This window comes from Scomber scombrus, chromosome 2 (assembly GCF_963691925.1).
Source record: "Scomber scombrus chromosome 2, fScoSco1.1, whole genome shotgun sequence".
In the NCBI taxonomy this organism is placed as follows: Eukaryota; Metazoa; Chordata; class Actinopteri; order Scombriformes; family Scombridae; genus Scomber; species Scomber scombrus.
In genome coordinates this window covers 9256150-9272363 of record NC_084971.1, presented here as the reverse complement: position 1 = coordinate 9272363, position 16214 = coordinate 9256150, and the positions used below count along the sequence as shown (strand labels likewise).

Below are 16214 nucleotides of genomic sequence, written 5' to 3'. Positions count from 1 at the left end.
AGAGAGAGAGAGAGAGAGAGAGAGAGAGAGAGAGAGAGAGAGAGAGAGAGAGAGAGAGCTTTCTCCCTCACCATGTTTCTCCAGCTCTCTCCCTCCCGGGGCTTGTGCATCATCAAAAATAGCGTGGATGCGGCGCCACCTACTGCTGAGAAGATTAAATGATGAGTTCAATTCCCTTGACTACTATCACTATAAGGAAATACTAGTTTTTCCCAGGTGTCTCCTGCTGACGACACATTGTGTAGATGTGTTTGCATAGATATGCCCCACTGTTTAGCAGTACTAATAGGTTATATCATTGGAGGCAATAGTCTACTATAAATTCAGTGCTGTTCGTTTTTGTTCGTTTGTTTGTTTGTTTGTTTGTTTGTTTGTTTGTTTGTTTGTTTGTTTGTTTGTTTGTTTGTTTGTTTGTTTGTTTTCATTTAAACTTGAAGTACTAACAGTGCTCTGTGCAGGTCGTTTTCATTCTGCTTGTCTCAACTTAAGTAGGTTCTGACAACGAGCTATTATGGGATAGGTAATTTCAAAGAGATGTGCAGTGATACAACTCGAATGCATTGCAGTAGTTATGCCGGAACTGATTGAGTTCATCAGATATCATTCAATGAAATATTACAAACTATATTACGTAATCCGTTTTGATGCAGATAAATGATTATGTCTTCCGTAAGTAAACTCATCTTTGGACGCAGCGTGTCCACGTTGGTCAGTTCCAGCACCATGGACAGCTGCAACTGGGGGGCCTGATTGACAAATAGGTGAGTGACAGAATAGTATACAAAACTGTAGGCTACAGCATCGTGGAAGGCTAGTTCGCAGTCGCAACTTCAAGAGGAATATTTCTTATGAAAGAAGAACTTCTCAGTTATCAATTTACAATCGAGTGCACCCTTCGTTGAGGGTTGAGGGTGAACAGGTCAAATTAACTATTGCATGTGGTGTTAAACTACAACTCAAAATTACACATGTGCCACATTGCCGACTTAAATTGAAGCAGAACAGAACAACTGAATAAAGGCAAGGCCTCATCACTACAGACATATAGCCTCATATTCTATTGCAAATACCTCTGTAAATTTCAACCAACTAAAAAAATACACAGACACAAAAAAACTGTGTGGTCACAAAAAAAGTGGACGTAGCTTCTACTTGCCTAAATATAACATAGTAGAAAGTACAACACCGCCCTGAAATGTACTGGAATTGAAGTATAAAGCAGCATATGGACAGCTTGAGTGAAGTGCAAAGTAAATATTGTAGTCTACCTAATATCTAATAGAAAGCCACTTGAACAAAACTTTCCACAACTGGTGACAGCCTTTGTTCTGTTCAGTTCCTTAATGTGATCAGTTTAGCTCTCTACGTTATAGGACCGGCGAGTGGTGAAAGAAAGTAGACACGTTATCACATTTTACAATGACGACTGAAGAAATCAACATCTGATTGTGCACTGTGTAACGTGGCATGTCCCAGACTCCATTTCCCGTGAACACCGGCTTGCAGTGCGTACGCAGAGTACGCCCTGTGACGTCACGGCAAGAAGCACCAATAGGAGACGTCTGAACTTGGAGTAACACGTCATTCTAGTAAAGTGCAACAGCCGGCTGACGAGGAGTCGTTGCCACCTCTCCACGGTCTCTCTGTCCTCCTGTGCATCTGTCGACTTATCCCTCCAAATGCTGTAATTTGTTGTCAGCAGAACAGACCGTTAAGTTTTCTGAATAGACCCGAGGCCAACCTGATAGAAAAGGTAAGCTCTCGCTTTTATTTTCCTCGAAAGTAGGCCGCCTGTGGTCCGCTTCCATGTATGAAGGGGACAGGAAGTGGGTTAATGCTACATTCCGTTAGCCGGTTTTTCAACGTAGCGTAGCTTTTACAGAGAGCAGCGGTGAGTTATTTGGCAACAATGGTGAAAAAATAACAAAATAACGTTTGGTGTTAATTACATTGGGTGTTTACAACCACCGTCGTTCTTATTCGCCTGTCTCCTCGTGCGAGCACACACCAAGAAAACGGTCTTACTTGAATGATTCCTGAGTAGGAACAGTTCAAGACACACAGCTAACGTTAACCTACAAACCTTCACTTTTTGTGTTAAGTAGGGTTGATAGGAGGCGTTATAGCCTGTGTTATACACTATTAGGTAATCAGATTCAATATACTGTATGAATCACTCAAAATTGCTATGCTTATTAAGCAGTACTGTAGTCCCCCCCCCCCCCCCCCCCCCCCCCACACACACACCCCACATAACAGTGTCACTCCAACACCCCCTTTTTTATTTGTTTTGGTTTTTTTAAGGGGGGGTTAAGGTATGGCTAGTCAACGGTTAGTCAAACATTAGATATAGGGTAGCTGACCATTCTTTACCCATTGTTGATTAATCTCTTCAGGGTAATGTCTTCAAAGTTGTTTTTTGTATAGTTTAAAACTCAAACGTACTATAACTTAATCACAGAGATTAGCAGAAACATCCATGCATTGGAGAACCTGGGACTACAGAGTGTTTTGCATTCATGCTTGAAAAATAACTAAAATAATTATTAAAATAATTGTTGGGGGTTTTTTTGTCACCTGACTATTCTGTTAATTTTTGCTATCTGTTAATTGATCCAGCTCTAATTGGGTACTGGAATCACCCAAATAAAGTTACAGTGTGGATTGTCTGTTTGTTTACTTAAAGAATATCAATAATCTGTAGTACTAGAGCAGTCAATTAATTGATTAGTTAAAGTAGGAGATTATACAGTTACTGTATATCAACAGAAAATGAATTATCAACTGCATGTTTAAGGAAAAGTGCAGAACATGTCCTTACTTGCTGTGTCTATTGTGATGATTTGCTGGATTTCATTGTCTTATATGATAGTAAAGTGAATATGTTTGGGTTTTGACCTGTTGATTAGACAAAACAAATCATTCGAAGAGGTCATCATTTTCTGACATTATATAGTACTTTAGAGCATATTTTATCTTTTATTTTTATCTTTTCATCTGCCATGCTGACAACAAAACATTGCAACTTTTATTTTCAAATTCGTCTCGTAATCCAGTTTATTCATTGTATTGTGTTGTGTAATAGCAGTGAGAAAGAGGTAGAGTACATAGTTGCTATAACAGGAGTCCTGGTGATGCTTTCCTTTGCTTAAGGCGTCATTGATGGTTCATTGACACAATCCAATAAAGGTGGAGATTAATATAACCTTGGATTCCTCTGTATTCTTGGTCATCAAAACACGCTAGTCAGGTTTCCTGGTGACGCATCATCTTATTTTAGCATGTAAGAAAAGTACACCTGTATAAAGAGCAGGTGTTCACTGACAGTCGCCAGTAAGAAAAAGCAGGTAGTTTTAGAGAGACAGGGAAAAACAGGGGCAAGTTTAGAGAGTCACATTTACTGTATCCTGTTCGTTTATCAGACTTACAATCTCACTGTGGTCTACTGGGCTCTTTTTCTGCTGAAGCTCAGTGATGGCGACCTACCAGGAGTTCATCCAACAGAATGAGGACAGGGACGGGGTGAGATTCAGCTGGAACCTCTGGCCCTCCAGCCGACTGGAAGCCACCAGGCTTGTGGTCCCAGTCTCCTGCCTATTCACACCCCTAAAGGAGAGGCCTGACCTGCCCCCGGTTCAATATGAACCAGTCATGTGCAGCCGGGCCAACTGCAAGGCAGTGCTCAACCCGCTGTGGTAAGTCTGAAAATCAATATTTATTCTAAGTGACATGTACTAGTGAATGTTTTTTAAGTTACATAACATTAGAAAGCAAAAATGTGGGTAGTTAGCTTTTATTTTGACTGGTGGTGTAATTTTGCCGTCTTTTTTATTTAGGAATCATTTAAAAACATATATTTGCTAAGTGTGTTCCTGACATTTCCTAATTTTAGTACTTTTTGAGTAAATGTAATTGACGATGAAGTAAGGTGGTGTGTGATTATATTTTGACGCATCAGCATTTCCACTTTGTTTGTTTTTTTGCTTTTAAGAACAAGATTCGGTACACCAGAGCTCTAAATACACCTTGTACTGCCCACTATCAGTCACAGTCATGCTCCTACCAACTGGAAGCAAACTCTGAATTGTTTTTATTCCTTTTTTACAGTCAAGTTGACTACAGAGCAAAAATATGGGCGTGCAACTTCTGCTTCCAGAGAAACCCAGTAAGTGCTGATGCTAACAGGACAATTTTAGACTTGTAGTTTATGTTAATTGTTGTCATAACTCGCATAACTACATGTGGAACAGCCACATTCCTTTATTAGGTTGGTTAACTCTTTCTGTGTTTCTACAGTTCCCTCCCTCCTATGCAGGCATATCTGAAGTAAACCAGCCAGCTGAACTCATGCCACAGTTTTCTACTATTGAGTACATAGTTCAGGTAAATACCACACATGTCTGCACTCTGACCACAGCCATGTGCATACTGATTGTACATTGTGAAAATGTACTGTGCAAAGGTGAATATTAATGATTTTGGGTAATGACCTCCACAGGTGAATAGTTCTTATTTATTTTTCAGCCTGGTGCATATTTAAATACTGTAGCACTATTTGTTAAAGGTTCAGGGAAAATATAACGGTTGTAAGTACAAGTAATGAAAACTTCATACAATAGGCTCCAAGACACATTGGCAAACGAAATAATACAGAAACATCATTGGTTTAGCAACTGCTGAGGACTGAACTCTTATTGTGGGCTAACAAGTGTTTTACTTCATAAATAATACATATGGTTTTAAAGTAATATGAGCCACTGATGAGATCACATTGACTCTGCTAGTGCTTGCCTTTTTAAAAACCTACATTCACAAACAGCAAACCAAAAGTAAAGTATTAATTCAGCCCGATTCTTATTTCTTTACAGCGTGGACCTCCGACTCCTCTGATCTTCCTCTATGTGGTGGACACGTGTTTGGAAGAAGAGGACCTCCAGGCCCTCAAGGAGTCCCTTCAGATGTCACTCAGCCTCCTGCCACCCAACGCCCTGGTGGGCCTCATCACATTCGGACGCATGGTCCAGGTTCATGAGCTCAGCTGTGAAGGAATTGCCAAGAGCTACGTGTTCAGAGGCACCAAGGACCTCTCCTCGAAACAGATCCAGGTGTGTGGAACTAAACAGATACATTAAAGAGATTAATATGAGAACTCTGGGGAAAAGCAATTATGAAGCTCCTCAGGCTTCAATGTTAATAAATAGCTTTTCAGATTAAACGGAAGGTTTTGGTAGAATAAAGTTAGTTTTCACATATATGATTTTTGAAGTCAAGTCAGATGCCAAACTGGGCGGACTATTGAAATATGGACATAGTTGAATCTGAATAACAGCCTCCTTATACTGTTTTCTCTCTGGGAATTTGTGGTTTTAAAATCTGTGTATCAAAGCAGCTGAGATTGCTGTCGAACTCAATGTGTGTGTTTCTGTGTGTTTCAGGAGATGCTTGGTTTAACAAAACCAGCAGCATCAGGACAGCAGGGACGCCCAGCAGCACCTCAAGATGCTGCAGCTTCTTGCAGGTACAGAATAGCAGTAACACATCCCATGTGTCTTTGCCAGTTAACTGTAGCCAGTCTTTGCCAGTTAACTGTAGCCATGTCTCCAAGTTAAAGGATGCTTTTCTTCTCGTGTGTGTGTGTGTGTGTGTGTGTGTGTGTGTGTGTGTGTGTGTGTGTGTGTGTGTGTGTGTGTGTGTGTGTGTGTGTGTGTGTGTGTGTGTGTGTGTGTGTGTGTGTGTGTGTGTGTGTGTGTGTGTGTGTGTGTGTGTGTGTGTGTGTGTGTGTGTGTCTCTAGGTTCCTTCAGCCTGTGCACAGAGTGGATATGAATCTGACTGACTTGCTCGGTGAGCTTCAGAGAGACCCCTGGCCCGTTCCTCAGGGTAAACGGCCCCTCCGCTCCACCGGTGTTGCACTGTCTGTTGCTGTCGGACTGCTGGAGGTAAAATACACACACAAACACACAGATAGGAATGTACATCAGTTAAAAATTCAGCAAATGAATTCGCAGTAATTTATTGAGGAACTAACCTGAACTTTAGCCTCGTCAAGATGACAGTGCCACATGTAAGTGTTCAGAGACTCACACGCTCCCTGATAATTATCTCCAGCAGAAAGAGTACTTGTGCTTTGTTAGTTCAAAGGCCGGGTTGCTGTTTGCCTTCTGTCTTTTCCCTGTACCATCATTATCCTCTCTTCTCCTACGGCTAATCTGTGTGGTTATGTAACTCACAGTACAACATATCATTCCAGTTTTATTCTCTTCTAGCAGAGAGAAGATGAGGTCTGATTAGAATGTATTTGGCTCGTGATTTGTCAGGAAGCATTTGACGTGATGAATTGGTCTTTTTAAGTATATGGCAGAGCTGCAGAAAAGTAGTCAGCATCCTGTATCAGCTGGTTTAATTGTTCTCAATGAATGACTAAACTTTCTTACTGCATTTTTTTTTCTCCAATGGATCAGTGTTTACCTTCTATTGAATGTTCACATTACGTTGAAAGCTCTTTGCTTTGTGATTACGTGGCCCATTTCCAAAAGTCTCAGTGTGTCTCAGACTTTCCCAGAAGCCTGGACTATGGACTTTGTTGTAGTGTTGGCTGTGAGATTTGCCCTTTGCTGAAACTGATTCCTTGAAAGCTCTCACTCAGATTTGTTACACCCTGTACATTCATTCACTTAAGGCAGATTGGTTTTTAGAGGAGGGGAAAGTGGAACATAATTTAATCCTGGATAAAATGATTTTTTTGTATCATTATCTTTATTGACTGTTTGTTTAAAATGGTTTTACTTGTCTTTAAAAAAAGGTCCCATTATAGAAAACTGGTGCATTATTTGCACAGGTGATCCTCATTCTTAATTTTTTCCCCCACTAACATGCTTCTTTAAATGGCAACAAGGTCACTAGTTCATTAGTGCTCATTATTCACATCCATAGCCAGAAACAGGGATTCAGCACAAGTACTGCATCACAAAAGCTGATCACTTTTACCCACAATGGCGCCAATTATACCTTGTACAGATGTGCAACAGAAAATTAATATGGATCTAAATAAGTTCATATTTTACACTAATAGCACTGATATGTGTATTTTTCCTTTAAAGGAGTTTTTTAGATAATACAAAAGGCAAAATTCTTCAATTTCATGTGTTTTATTGATGCCTCTAAATATTTTTATAGTATAAATTGTGAAAAAATATTTAACAAATTACGTTGAATAGGGTTCATGAATTTCTAGTGAGAATCCTGGTTGATATTGCGAGTTGAATAAGGAAATTGTGTATCTATCCTGTCAAACTGTGGAGTTTTGTCTCCTATTTTTAACATCTGTATGAAGGAACAGAGTCCATTGATGGTAATTCTCTCACTAACGACCTATGTACGTGGGTGATTTTCTGTCCATCTATTGCTGATCTTCAACAGTTATTGAGGGTATGTTCACAATATGGTGTAAATTTCAACATCTTATAATGCAAACAAGATTATTATGATTGTCAGAAGGAGGGATATTGGACAATTAGTATTTCCTGATTTCTTCCCATCTGGCATTGCCCTTAAAGTGTGTAATGAGGCTGAATATTCAAGCCATTACACAACCAATGAGCTAATGATAAGGACATTTCAGATAGTGCTTTAAGTTGTACACACAAGCAAACATGATGGCTTGTAAACTGAGTGTGTGTTCGGTGACTGTGAAGACCTCTTTTCAAAGCTTTTTGTGCCCCACTATATATGTGTATATACTGCCCACCTGTGGTGTTGCTACAGAAAAGGCAGCATGCAGAGACTCAGAGATTCACAGTGGCTTATAATGACCGTATGAGGCTGCTGCTTAAAGCTCCAAGAAGCTGCAGCAAAAGCCAAATGTTTAATGTCCGTGTACCCACCTGCTCTAATATAAAACCTTGTATCTGTAGGTTGTCGGATTCTGCAAACAGTAAACCCTGAACTGAGATCTGTCAGGTTCTAGTGTAGACTGCTGAACAATTGAATGCAAATGTCTGATCATTGTGGAATATCTTTTATTTTTTAGATTGTTTTCTTTCACATGAGCTGTATCCGTTTTTATAAAGTCTGGATTGAATTGAATAGAATAGTAGAAAGAAAATGTGTAGCCTGAGCAGAAATATAACAGAACTTGCAGCAACTAAAAACCAAATCCTACTCTCCTCCTATCCTCAGGGCACATTCCCCAACACAGGTGCTCGTGTGATGCTGTTCATCGGAGGGCCCCCTACTCAGGGCCCAGGAATGGTTGTGGGCGACGAGTTGAAAACTCCCATCCGCTCATGGCATGACATCCAGAAGGACAATGCTCGCCACCTGAAGAAAGCCACCAAGGTGAATAACTGCATTAATCCTCTAATACAAATCAAAATGTTTCCTTGATTTAAGGACTTTTTACTGAAAATCTATTAAATTCAAATACATTTTTACTGTTGTACTGAGTATATTTTCAGTGGGATAAAGCTGTTGTTTTACATCTTTGCATGACACAGTACTACGAAGCCATGGCCAACCGTTCAGCAGTAAACGGACACTGCATTGACATCTACGCCTGCGCACTCGACCAGTCCGGACTGCTGGAAATGAAGTGCTTATCTAATCTCACCGGGTACGTCAGCGCTCACTGTTGAAACAGCTGAGGGTGTGAGCATCGTATTTGTCATATGCGATTTCTTAAAGGATAATTCAGCATCCTAATGATATGTTATGCTGTGTTTTTTCAGGGGCCACATAGTGATGGGAGACTCCTTCAACACCTCCCTGTTCAAGCAAACCTTCCAGAGGGTCTTCAGCAAAGACTACAACGGAGACTTCCGCATGGCCTTCGGAGGCGTCCTGGAGGTCAAGGTAAGATTGTAGTCTTTCAACTCAATTACCTACACATTTAGAACTAATTGTTTTATTTTTTGTGCGTTTGTGCTTGTGTCATGTAAACATTAATTAGAAGTTATTTATTTATTTGTTCCGATCATGGCAATTTTCAAATCATACGAACAAACAAACAACAAAGAAAAAAAAAACACAACTATCATCTGAATCATATTCCATGACCGAATTATTTAGATTAATACCTACCTCGTGAAAATTGGAATTAATGTCTCTCTCTCTTTCCATTTAGACATCAAGGGAGCTGAAGGTGTGCGGAACCATCGGACCTTGTGTTTCACTCAACTCTAAGGGTCCCTGTGTTTCAGAGAATGTGAGTCATTGTCCTTTGAAACTGAACTGGGACACTCAGATTCCTTCTTTCTCACAATAGGGCATCTGAGAGCTGTTCTTCGCTTGCATTCATCATAATGTATTCTCTGTTTTTGTGTGTGTGTGTAGGAGATGGGCAGCGGTGGCACAAGCCAGTGGAAAGTGTGCAGTCTCAACCCCTCAACCACTTTGGGAGTTTTTTTTGAAGTGGTGAATCAGGTAAAAGAAAAGGGGGGAAAAAAGCACTCATTTGAACGTTAGCATGTCGTTAATCACATCGAACAAAGTGACCAGTTGTGATGGAGGGTGTGTTTAGCTAAAAACTCTTCAAACAATGACGTAGTATGTGGTTTCTTGCTTGTAGCAGAAGGCCTTTTTGTTAGAGCAAATGGAGGGAATATGAAGGCGATGAACATCTCACTGTCTCCTTTGTTTTGTGTGTGCAGCACAATGCACCAGTCCCACAGGGCGGCCGAGGGGCAATCCAGTTCGTGACCCAGTACCAGCACTCGAACACGCAGAGGAGGATACGCGTCACCACTGTCGCCAGGAAGTAAGACTGGTTTTACTGCTGCACAAATTAAAGTTTAAAGTGATTCATGATAGACAAGACTGTTCTTAAAATATCACTTTATTTTAGGTCCACCTTGTGTATTATTAGTCACAAGCTTTTGCTGAAAAGATAATCAGCAGTGAATACTCCCTCAATTCTAGTGTAGATTACTGTGATAATGAACTTGGCATTTTGCCAAGAAAGTGACAGCTGGACTCAAGCGGGATGTTTACATTCCTGCTATTTGAGACCAAGTCGTCATGGAGCTACGTACATGTGCGTCATTCAATCCACACCCATGCTTACCTGCCACCTCCCTGCTTTCTTCTCTAACCCAAGCTGGGCAGATGCTCAATCCCAAATTCAGCACATCGAGTCGTCATTCGACCAGGAGGCAGCCGCCGTGATCATGGCTCGCCTGGGAGTCTTCAGAGCGGAGTCGGAGGAGGGGCCAGATGTTCTGCGTTGGCTCGACAGGCAGCTCATCCGCCTGGTGAGTGGCACACCCAAAAGTAGTTGCGCCACTTGTTCTTTGTGATGCAAAGAAGAATGCATTGTTTGGAATGTGGACTATAAATAGTTAAAACGTCACTTGGGGCTGCAATTGTGCATATTGTGGTTATTCTGTGTGATGTGTTAGATTATGTGATTAAAAGATTATTCTCTGGCATGTTCAGAATTTAAAGAATGTTTTGTCTCCCTTGGTTTCAGTGTCAGAAGTTCGGACAGTTCAATAAAGACGATCCTACATCCTTCAAACTGTCGGAGTCTCTGTCACTTTACCCACAGGTAAACTTCCCTACTTTTTTTATGAATGTGAATCTATAAAGAAATTGATAATTGAATATCCACAGACTATTAATTTGACGTTCCTGGTACCTAATTCCTCTCTCCTCCACCTGCAGTTTATGTTCCACCTGCGGCGATCGCCCTTCCTCCAGGTGTTTAACAACAGCCCAGATGAGTCATCCTATTACAGGCACCACTTTGTCAGGCAGGACCTGACCCAGTCCCTGATCATGGTCCAGCCCATCCTCTACTCATACTCCTTCCACGGACCACCAGAGGTCAGCCTTACACTCTGAACACAATTTACAGTGTTCTGTGTATCCCAATGGCAGCATATATAGATGTCGGTCAGTGCTTGTTTTCTAAACTGTGTGTGTGCTGTCTTTTCTTCACAGCCTGTGCTCCTGGACAGTAGCAGCATCCTGCCAGATAGGATCCTGCTGATGGACACTTTCTTCCAGCTCGTTATCTACCATGGAGAGGTGAGACAGTAAACCACAGCAGCAAACTGACCAGCAAAGCATCCAAAAATCTTTATATCTGTCATTTCCATGATTTCTTTTTTGAGGCTAAACAACAGATATTACTTAATGCTTAATTTCCCCCTTTTTTTTCTCCACAGACCATAGCTCAGTGGCGAAAGGCAGGCTACCAGGAAATGGCAGAGTATGAGAACTTCAAGCAGCTGCTTCTGGCTCCTCTGGACGACGCTCAGGAGATCCTACAGACGCGCTTCCCCATGCCACGCTACATCGACACAGAGCACGGAGGCTCACAGGCTCGCTTCCTTCTCTCAAAAGTCAACCCCTCACAGACCCACAACAACCTTTACGCCTGGGGACAGGTACGTTATTATAAGCAACAACCTACTGTCTTATATTTACTATGTTTTAAAATGGACTGAGTGAAGAATTAGTCTTCGAAAAGCAAAATGGAAACAGAATTTGGTTTTAAAAATGGCATCACTATCAATTCTATCAGATTATTATGTATTTTATGTGCTTCTTAAGCATTTTTAAATAAAATGTGATGGTCATGCGCAGCCACTGACATTTCATTCTGCATTCATAACAAAACGTAACAAAATGAAACAATTTCCCATAAGTTTCTAAGATGTGTCAAGACTTAAAAACATCTGGAGGTGTGCATCCTGGGTGAAAAACAATCTGCAGTGACAACTCAAAAGATTTAAAGTTAAAATGTCAGAAAACACTGGTCTTGAGTTAGCTAATTGATTCTAATTGGGGGAAATTTAAAACTGAAAATAGTAATCCCCAATCAAGAACAAGCAGCATCATCACCTACTGTATACAAACACTGTGAATACATCTACAGCTGTCTGAGCATGAGATTATCAAGAGTTTTTGCATGAACTAATTGGATCATTGGATCTGACCATTAGGATGAGTAAAACACTCAACCACTATTTTTTTTCTTCTCTTTCTTCCTTCCTGTGCGCCTGTAGGAGACAGGAGCCCCGATCCTTACAGATGATGTCAGCCTGCAGGTCTTCATGGACCACTTGAAGAAACTGGCCGTGTCGAGCTCTGCGTAGACGTCCACGGAATGAGGAAAACGCAAACAAGAATGAGTGATACGAAATTCCTGTTCAGCTATAGGGATCCATTAACATTTCCCCTGTTCTTGTGAAGGAGCCAAAACCCACAGAGTCTACTGTATGTGCTTGCTTTATTTTTACTGTGCTCTGTCTTGAATCATATGTGATACTTCCATGATACAAAAGGAACAGAACAAGGGGGAAAAACTGCACATTCCTGTATTAATTAAAGAAAACAAGTGACATTTCTCTCATTTTCATTAACTCGTTATTTATAAGGAATGTCTCCAGTACTCCAGGGCCAGACTGTCCTCAACTAAGCAATATGAATTCTCTATTTTCGATTGTATGACTTCTTGACGCGCAGAATAATCTGAGTACTAATTCATTTGTTTGTTCTCTCTTTGTCCTGAAATGTGTACCCACTGCAACACATTTGGTTGAAAGTGCTGTTTAATAGGACACATATATATGTTTGCTTTGTCTATAGCTAAAGATCACATGTCTAGAATATTTCATTAATAAATTATAACGGTAGCTCTAATGCTTGTCGAGGAATGTTGACAGGGTGATTCTTCACACTGGTTGTTAATCACAGTATATTTGAAAGTGAAAAGGGAACAAAAATCCAATCCAACATGGATTACCTCAAGTGTTTTCCAAGAAAATTCCGTGTGAATAATGAGGATTAATGTTCTGAGGAATTGAAGTCAACTCAAGTGAGGCACTCGATGACCGTTTTCAATGACGAACATTTAGATTTGTTTTAACTTCATAGGCGCTCCATAGTTTAGTCCACTCATCCAGTCTCATTCACCATCTGGTATTTTGCACCCAATGACTGCCCAAGTGTCTTTGTAATCTAACTTTAATATACTGTGCGGCTGTATAAATGGGACAGTTGTTTGATTTAGATCCTGTCTGGATTCTTAATGCTATCCACATAAAGGCCTGTCGGCACGAACCCGGATTCTGTCTGTATTGTCTGTCATATAAGCATTTGCATCCTTTTTGAACAAGGCACATTTAGGCCACCGTACATTTGAGTGATGACAATCAGATTGTGATTCATACATAAACATAAGTCCTTTCAGCAGATTGATTCATGGGTTAGACGTGTGCATACTGACAACACAGTCAAAACTTTTGCCCTCATCACAGCAGATCAGAACAGACCTGAAAGATTGCATGAGAAAGACTGACACACAGCCTGTTGCTACAACACTAGTTGTCCTCTGTTCAGATTGAAAATGGCACTCCCTAAACAACTGTCTTTTTCTTATTCGTCACTACTGTACATAAAACCCACATAACATGCAATTCAATCATAAAACCACTCGCACACCATCTACTGTCACTGTAAGCTGATTTCAGAGCACCCAGACAGTATGATTTCGAGGATCAGTGAACTGCAGATTATGAAGACTAATCCTTAGGGGCTATCTGTTAAGAGGCAAATTCTACTCTTAGCAGCTTTAAGCGGAAGTTGCTACTGAAAAACAAATGAAGTCTGTGTCTATCAAGAGCTTAGGCCGGACAATGTTGCTCTCTGAAGTCACATATGCTCCTAAGGTATTCAAGGCCACATCAAAAAATGCCATGACTGTTAATCTCTTCTGACATGGATATCAAAAGCTTCTTTTAGCTCCGTCCATGTTTCAGTTTAGAGTGGCACAGTGCCATGTGATTTGAGGCCATACTATATTATCTCATAAAGGGAAAACAATCATGTTGTTGTCTTCATTTTAATCTATTTCTATATGCTTCCCCACCTCGATGCATGCAAATCCTGCAGCTCTGCTGACCTTAAGAGGAACAAAAGAACATTAAAATTTCTCTCATCCCACTTGTTTTTCTTCATACAGGATGCTCATGTCCATGTGATTTCCTGGCTTAGGCAAAGCTGTAAGGAAATGTGTCGTCTTATTATCTCCTATCAAATCCTAACGGATCAGTTCTAACCCATCAGCCAGAAAAATCCATTCTGGCTTCTGTCCCAGTTAACTTATGTAAGTATTCTATATAGAATATGCCATAGCATGTTTATATAACTATGATGGACACAATACTGCCATCAGATGATGCATTCCATAAATAGTATAATTTTGTTCCTCTCAGGGATTTAGATAATAGGGGATACAACCAAAGTCAGTATGACAGTATATTAAAAATGTGTGAAAATGTTCACAGCCACAGAAGTATGGGTGACTTGTTACCTCAATAGGAAATTAAGTTCCCAATGGCCTTCCCGATTAAAAATAATACACTTCATTTTGCATTTCACAGAATTGAATGCAGTAAACTATATCCAGTGTATGTAGTGAGCAACAAGTGAAAGCAGGTTAGAAATCCCATGTTTTAATTTGAAAAGAGAAGAAAGCCCTCAAATCCTTGGAGAGGAACTAAATGCAGCATCACTCTAAAATCTGGTCTTTGACAGACAGTCAGGAGAACACAGTGATGTGTTTGGGACCCAAACTGTGAGAAAAGCTTTGCACTTAAGCTAATTATTTAAAGTAAGACATTTGCTGCTGTGAGCACAATGTGGCAACTTTGGTGTCATGTACTAATGATGTTGCAAGTGGATGGTGGGAATATGAGATGTAAAAGAAGAAGCAATAATGCTGAGCTGTTGAACACCATAGCAATGGTAATCAATGATTAAATTCAGTTTACCAAGTAAACATACAGGTTGATAGTAAATGCTAACCTAATTAATAGTAGCACAAGTAGAGAAGATCATGAAGTCAATAAACAGACTCAGTAACAGCCACTTACACAGCAGTATCTACAGTATGTAAAGATAGCAAACACTAGCTAACATTATCCACCATAAGCTAATGGTCATACCAAAACAGCTTTAATTCTGTAGAAGTGGGTACCCTGGTGACTTAATGGTTTAGGTGCATACCACATAACTGCAACCTCCACAGGTTGACCCCTGGCTGGTGCATGCCATACCCCTTTCTCTATCTTCCTGTGCTCCCAGTCTCTCTCTACTGACTGTCAATTAAAGGCAAAAAAGCTAAATAAATAAATAAACAGGCTTAAAGCTCAGTTGCACAGTTGAAAAAACCTGCAGTCAAGTAATAGCTCTCTCTGGTCCTAGTCCTGTACCAGCGACCCCTTTCACATCAAACATCATCATTTGATCCATTGTCATTATTAAAATGTTGATTTTATACTAACTTTAACTTACAGACAACAATGGGGAGATTTTAGGGCTGCAGATTTCGATGTCAACTGAAGTCATTAGGTCAAAATCTTGGCATGTTCACAGTGAAGGTAAATGAAATGAGGGCACAGTTGTCCCATGTGAGAGAAATGGCCTGACCTTGGCAATGTTCTTTTAGTGGTGGAAATGTATTTTAGTGGCATTCCTTATGTCATATAAGTCACTATGAAAAATTACCCCCCAATTCTTAGATGTGGTGTCGTTGAGAGAACATCCTTCAGCCATGGCCTATTGGTAACGGAGATGTCTTTTTTTTTTAATACAGTGAATACAGTTTACACTGGAGAACAAAGTATAGAAATCTAGGCATAAACATGAGAACATACTGTATATAAGCATGAAGCATACACCCTGAGTACATCACACATACCACAACATTTCTAAAAAAAAACATAACATCAACACAACACCCAAACCCCCTCCCAAAAAAAAGTTAACACAACTCAAACAAATAGGTAGGTGAGATTGTGAACCCTCAATAAATCTAGTATAAATCTATAATTTTGATATAATTTAAATCTTTTTCTCTGGCATCATTTCAAGGTTTTGTTGGTGAGCAACCGCAGTCATATGTGACAATTTAACCTCTCCAGATTCACACAAACAGCCAGTTGTAATTCATCCATAAGTATCCTCCTCGGCATCGCTGGGTCCATAGCTGAACCTCCTTATCTGAAATGCAGCAAACTGAGTTATTCCCCTAATGTAGGCTTTGATGGATGTGTGTATGGCTGTACATCCATATCCGCACACTACAGCCAAAGGACTCAGAATGTGTTAATTTGAGAGCAAGGATTAACTTCTTGTCATTTCCACCAACTCAGGAGACAGCCAATTTCCTTCCGCACAGATGTCATAAGCGGTGTTTACCAGACAGTGG

General features: G+C 40.3%; 1 protein-coding gene across 1 annotated transcript; it reads left to right on the top strand.

The window, feature by feature from the left end:
• Positions 1-1595: 1595 nt before the first annotated feature.
• sec23b (SEC23 homolog B, coat complex II component) lies at positions 1596-13069 on the top strand. The gene is made up of 19 exons (XM_062441461.1): positions 1596-1753; positions 3468-3695; positions 4108-4165; positions 4297-4383; positions 4869-5105; positions 5436-5518; positions 5793-5937; positions 8177-8335; positions 8494-8609; positions 8725-8848; positions 9120-9200; positions 9329-9418; positions 9646-9752; positions 10092-10245; positions 10464-10541; positions 10658-10819; positions 10937-11023; positions 11164-11385; positions 12007-13069. The coding sequence occupies exons 2-19, from the start codon at positions 3475-3477 to the stop codon at positions 12094-12096; spliced, it is 2301 nt and encodes a 766-aa protein (XP_062297445.1). The 5' UTR covers positions 1596-1753; positions 3468-3474; the 3' UTR covers positions 12097-13069.
• The last annotated feature ends 3145 nt before the right edge of the window (positions 13070-16214 follow it).

Excerpts from the sequence above, each read along its gene's own strand:
- sec23b (XM_062441461.1), top strand. The coding sequence starts at position 3,475 with ATGGCGACCTACCAGGAGTTCATCCAACAGAATGAGGACAGGGACGGG. Across the intron at positions 8,336-8,493 it reads ACCTGAAGAAAGCCACCAAG|TACTACGAAGCCATGGCCAA; the intron begins GTGAATAACTGC and ends TGCATGACACAG. Across the intron at positions 9,753-10,091 it reads GTCACCACTGTCGCCAGGAA|CTGGGCAGATGCTCAATCCC; the intron begins GTAAGACTGGTT and ends CTCTAACCCAAG.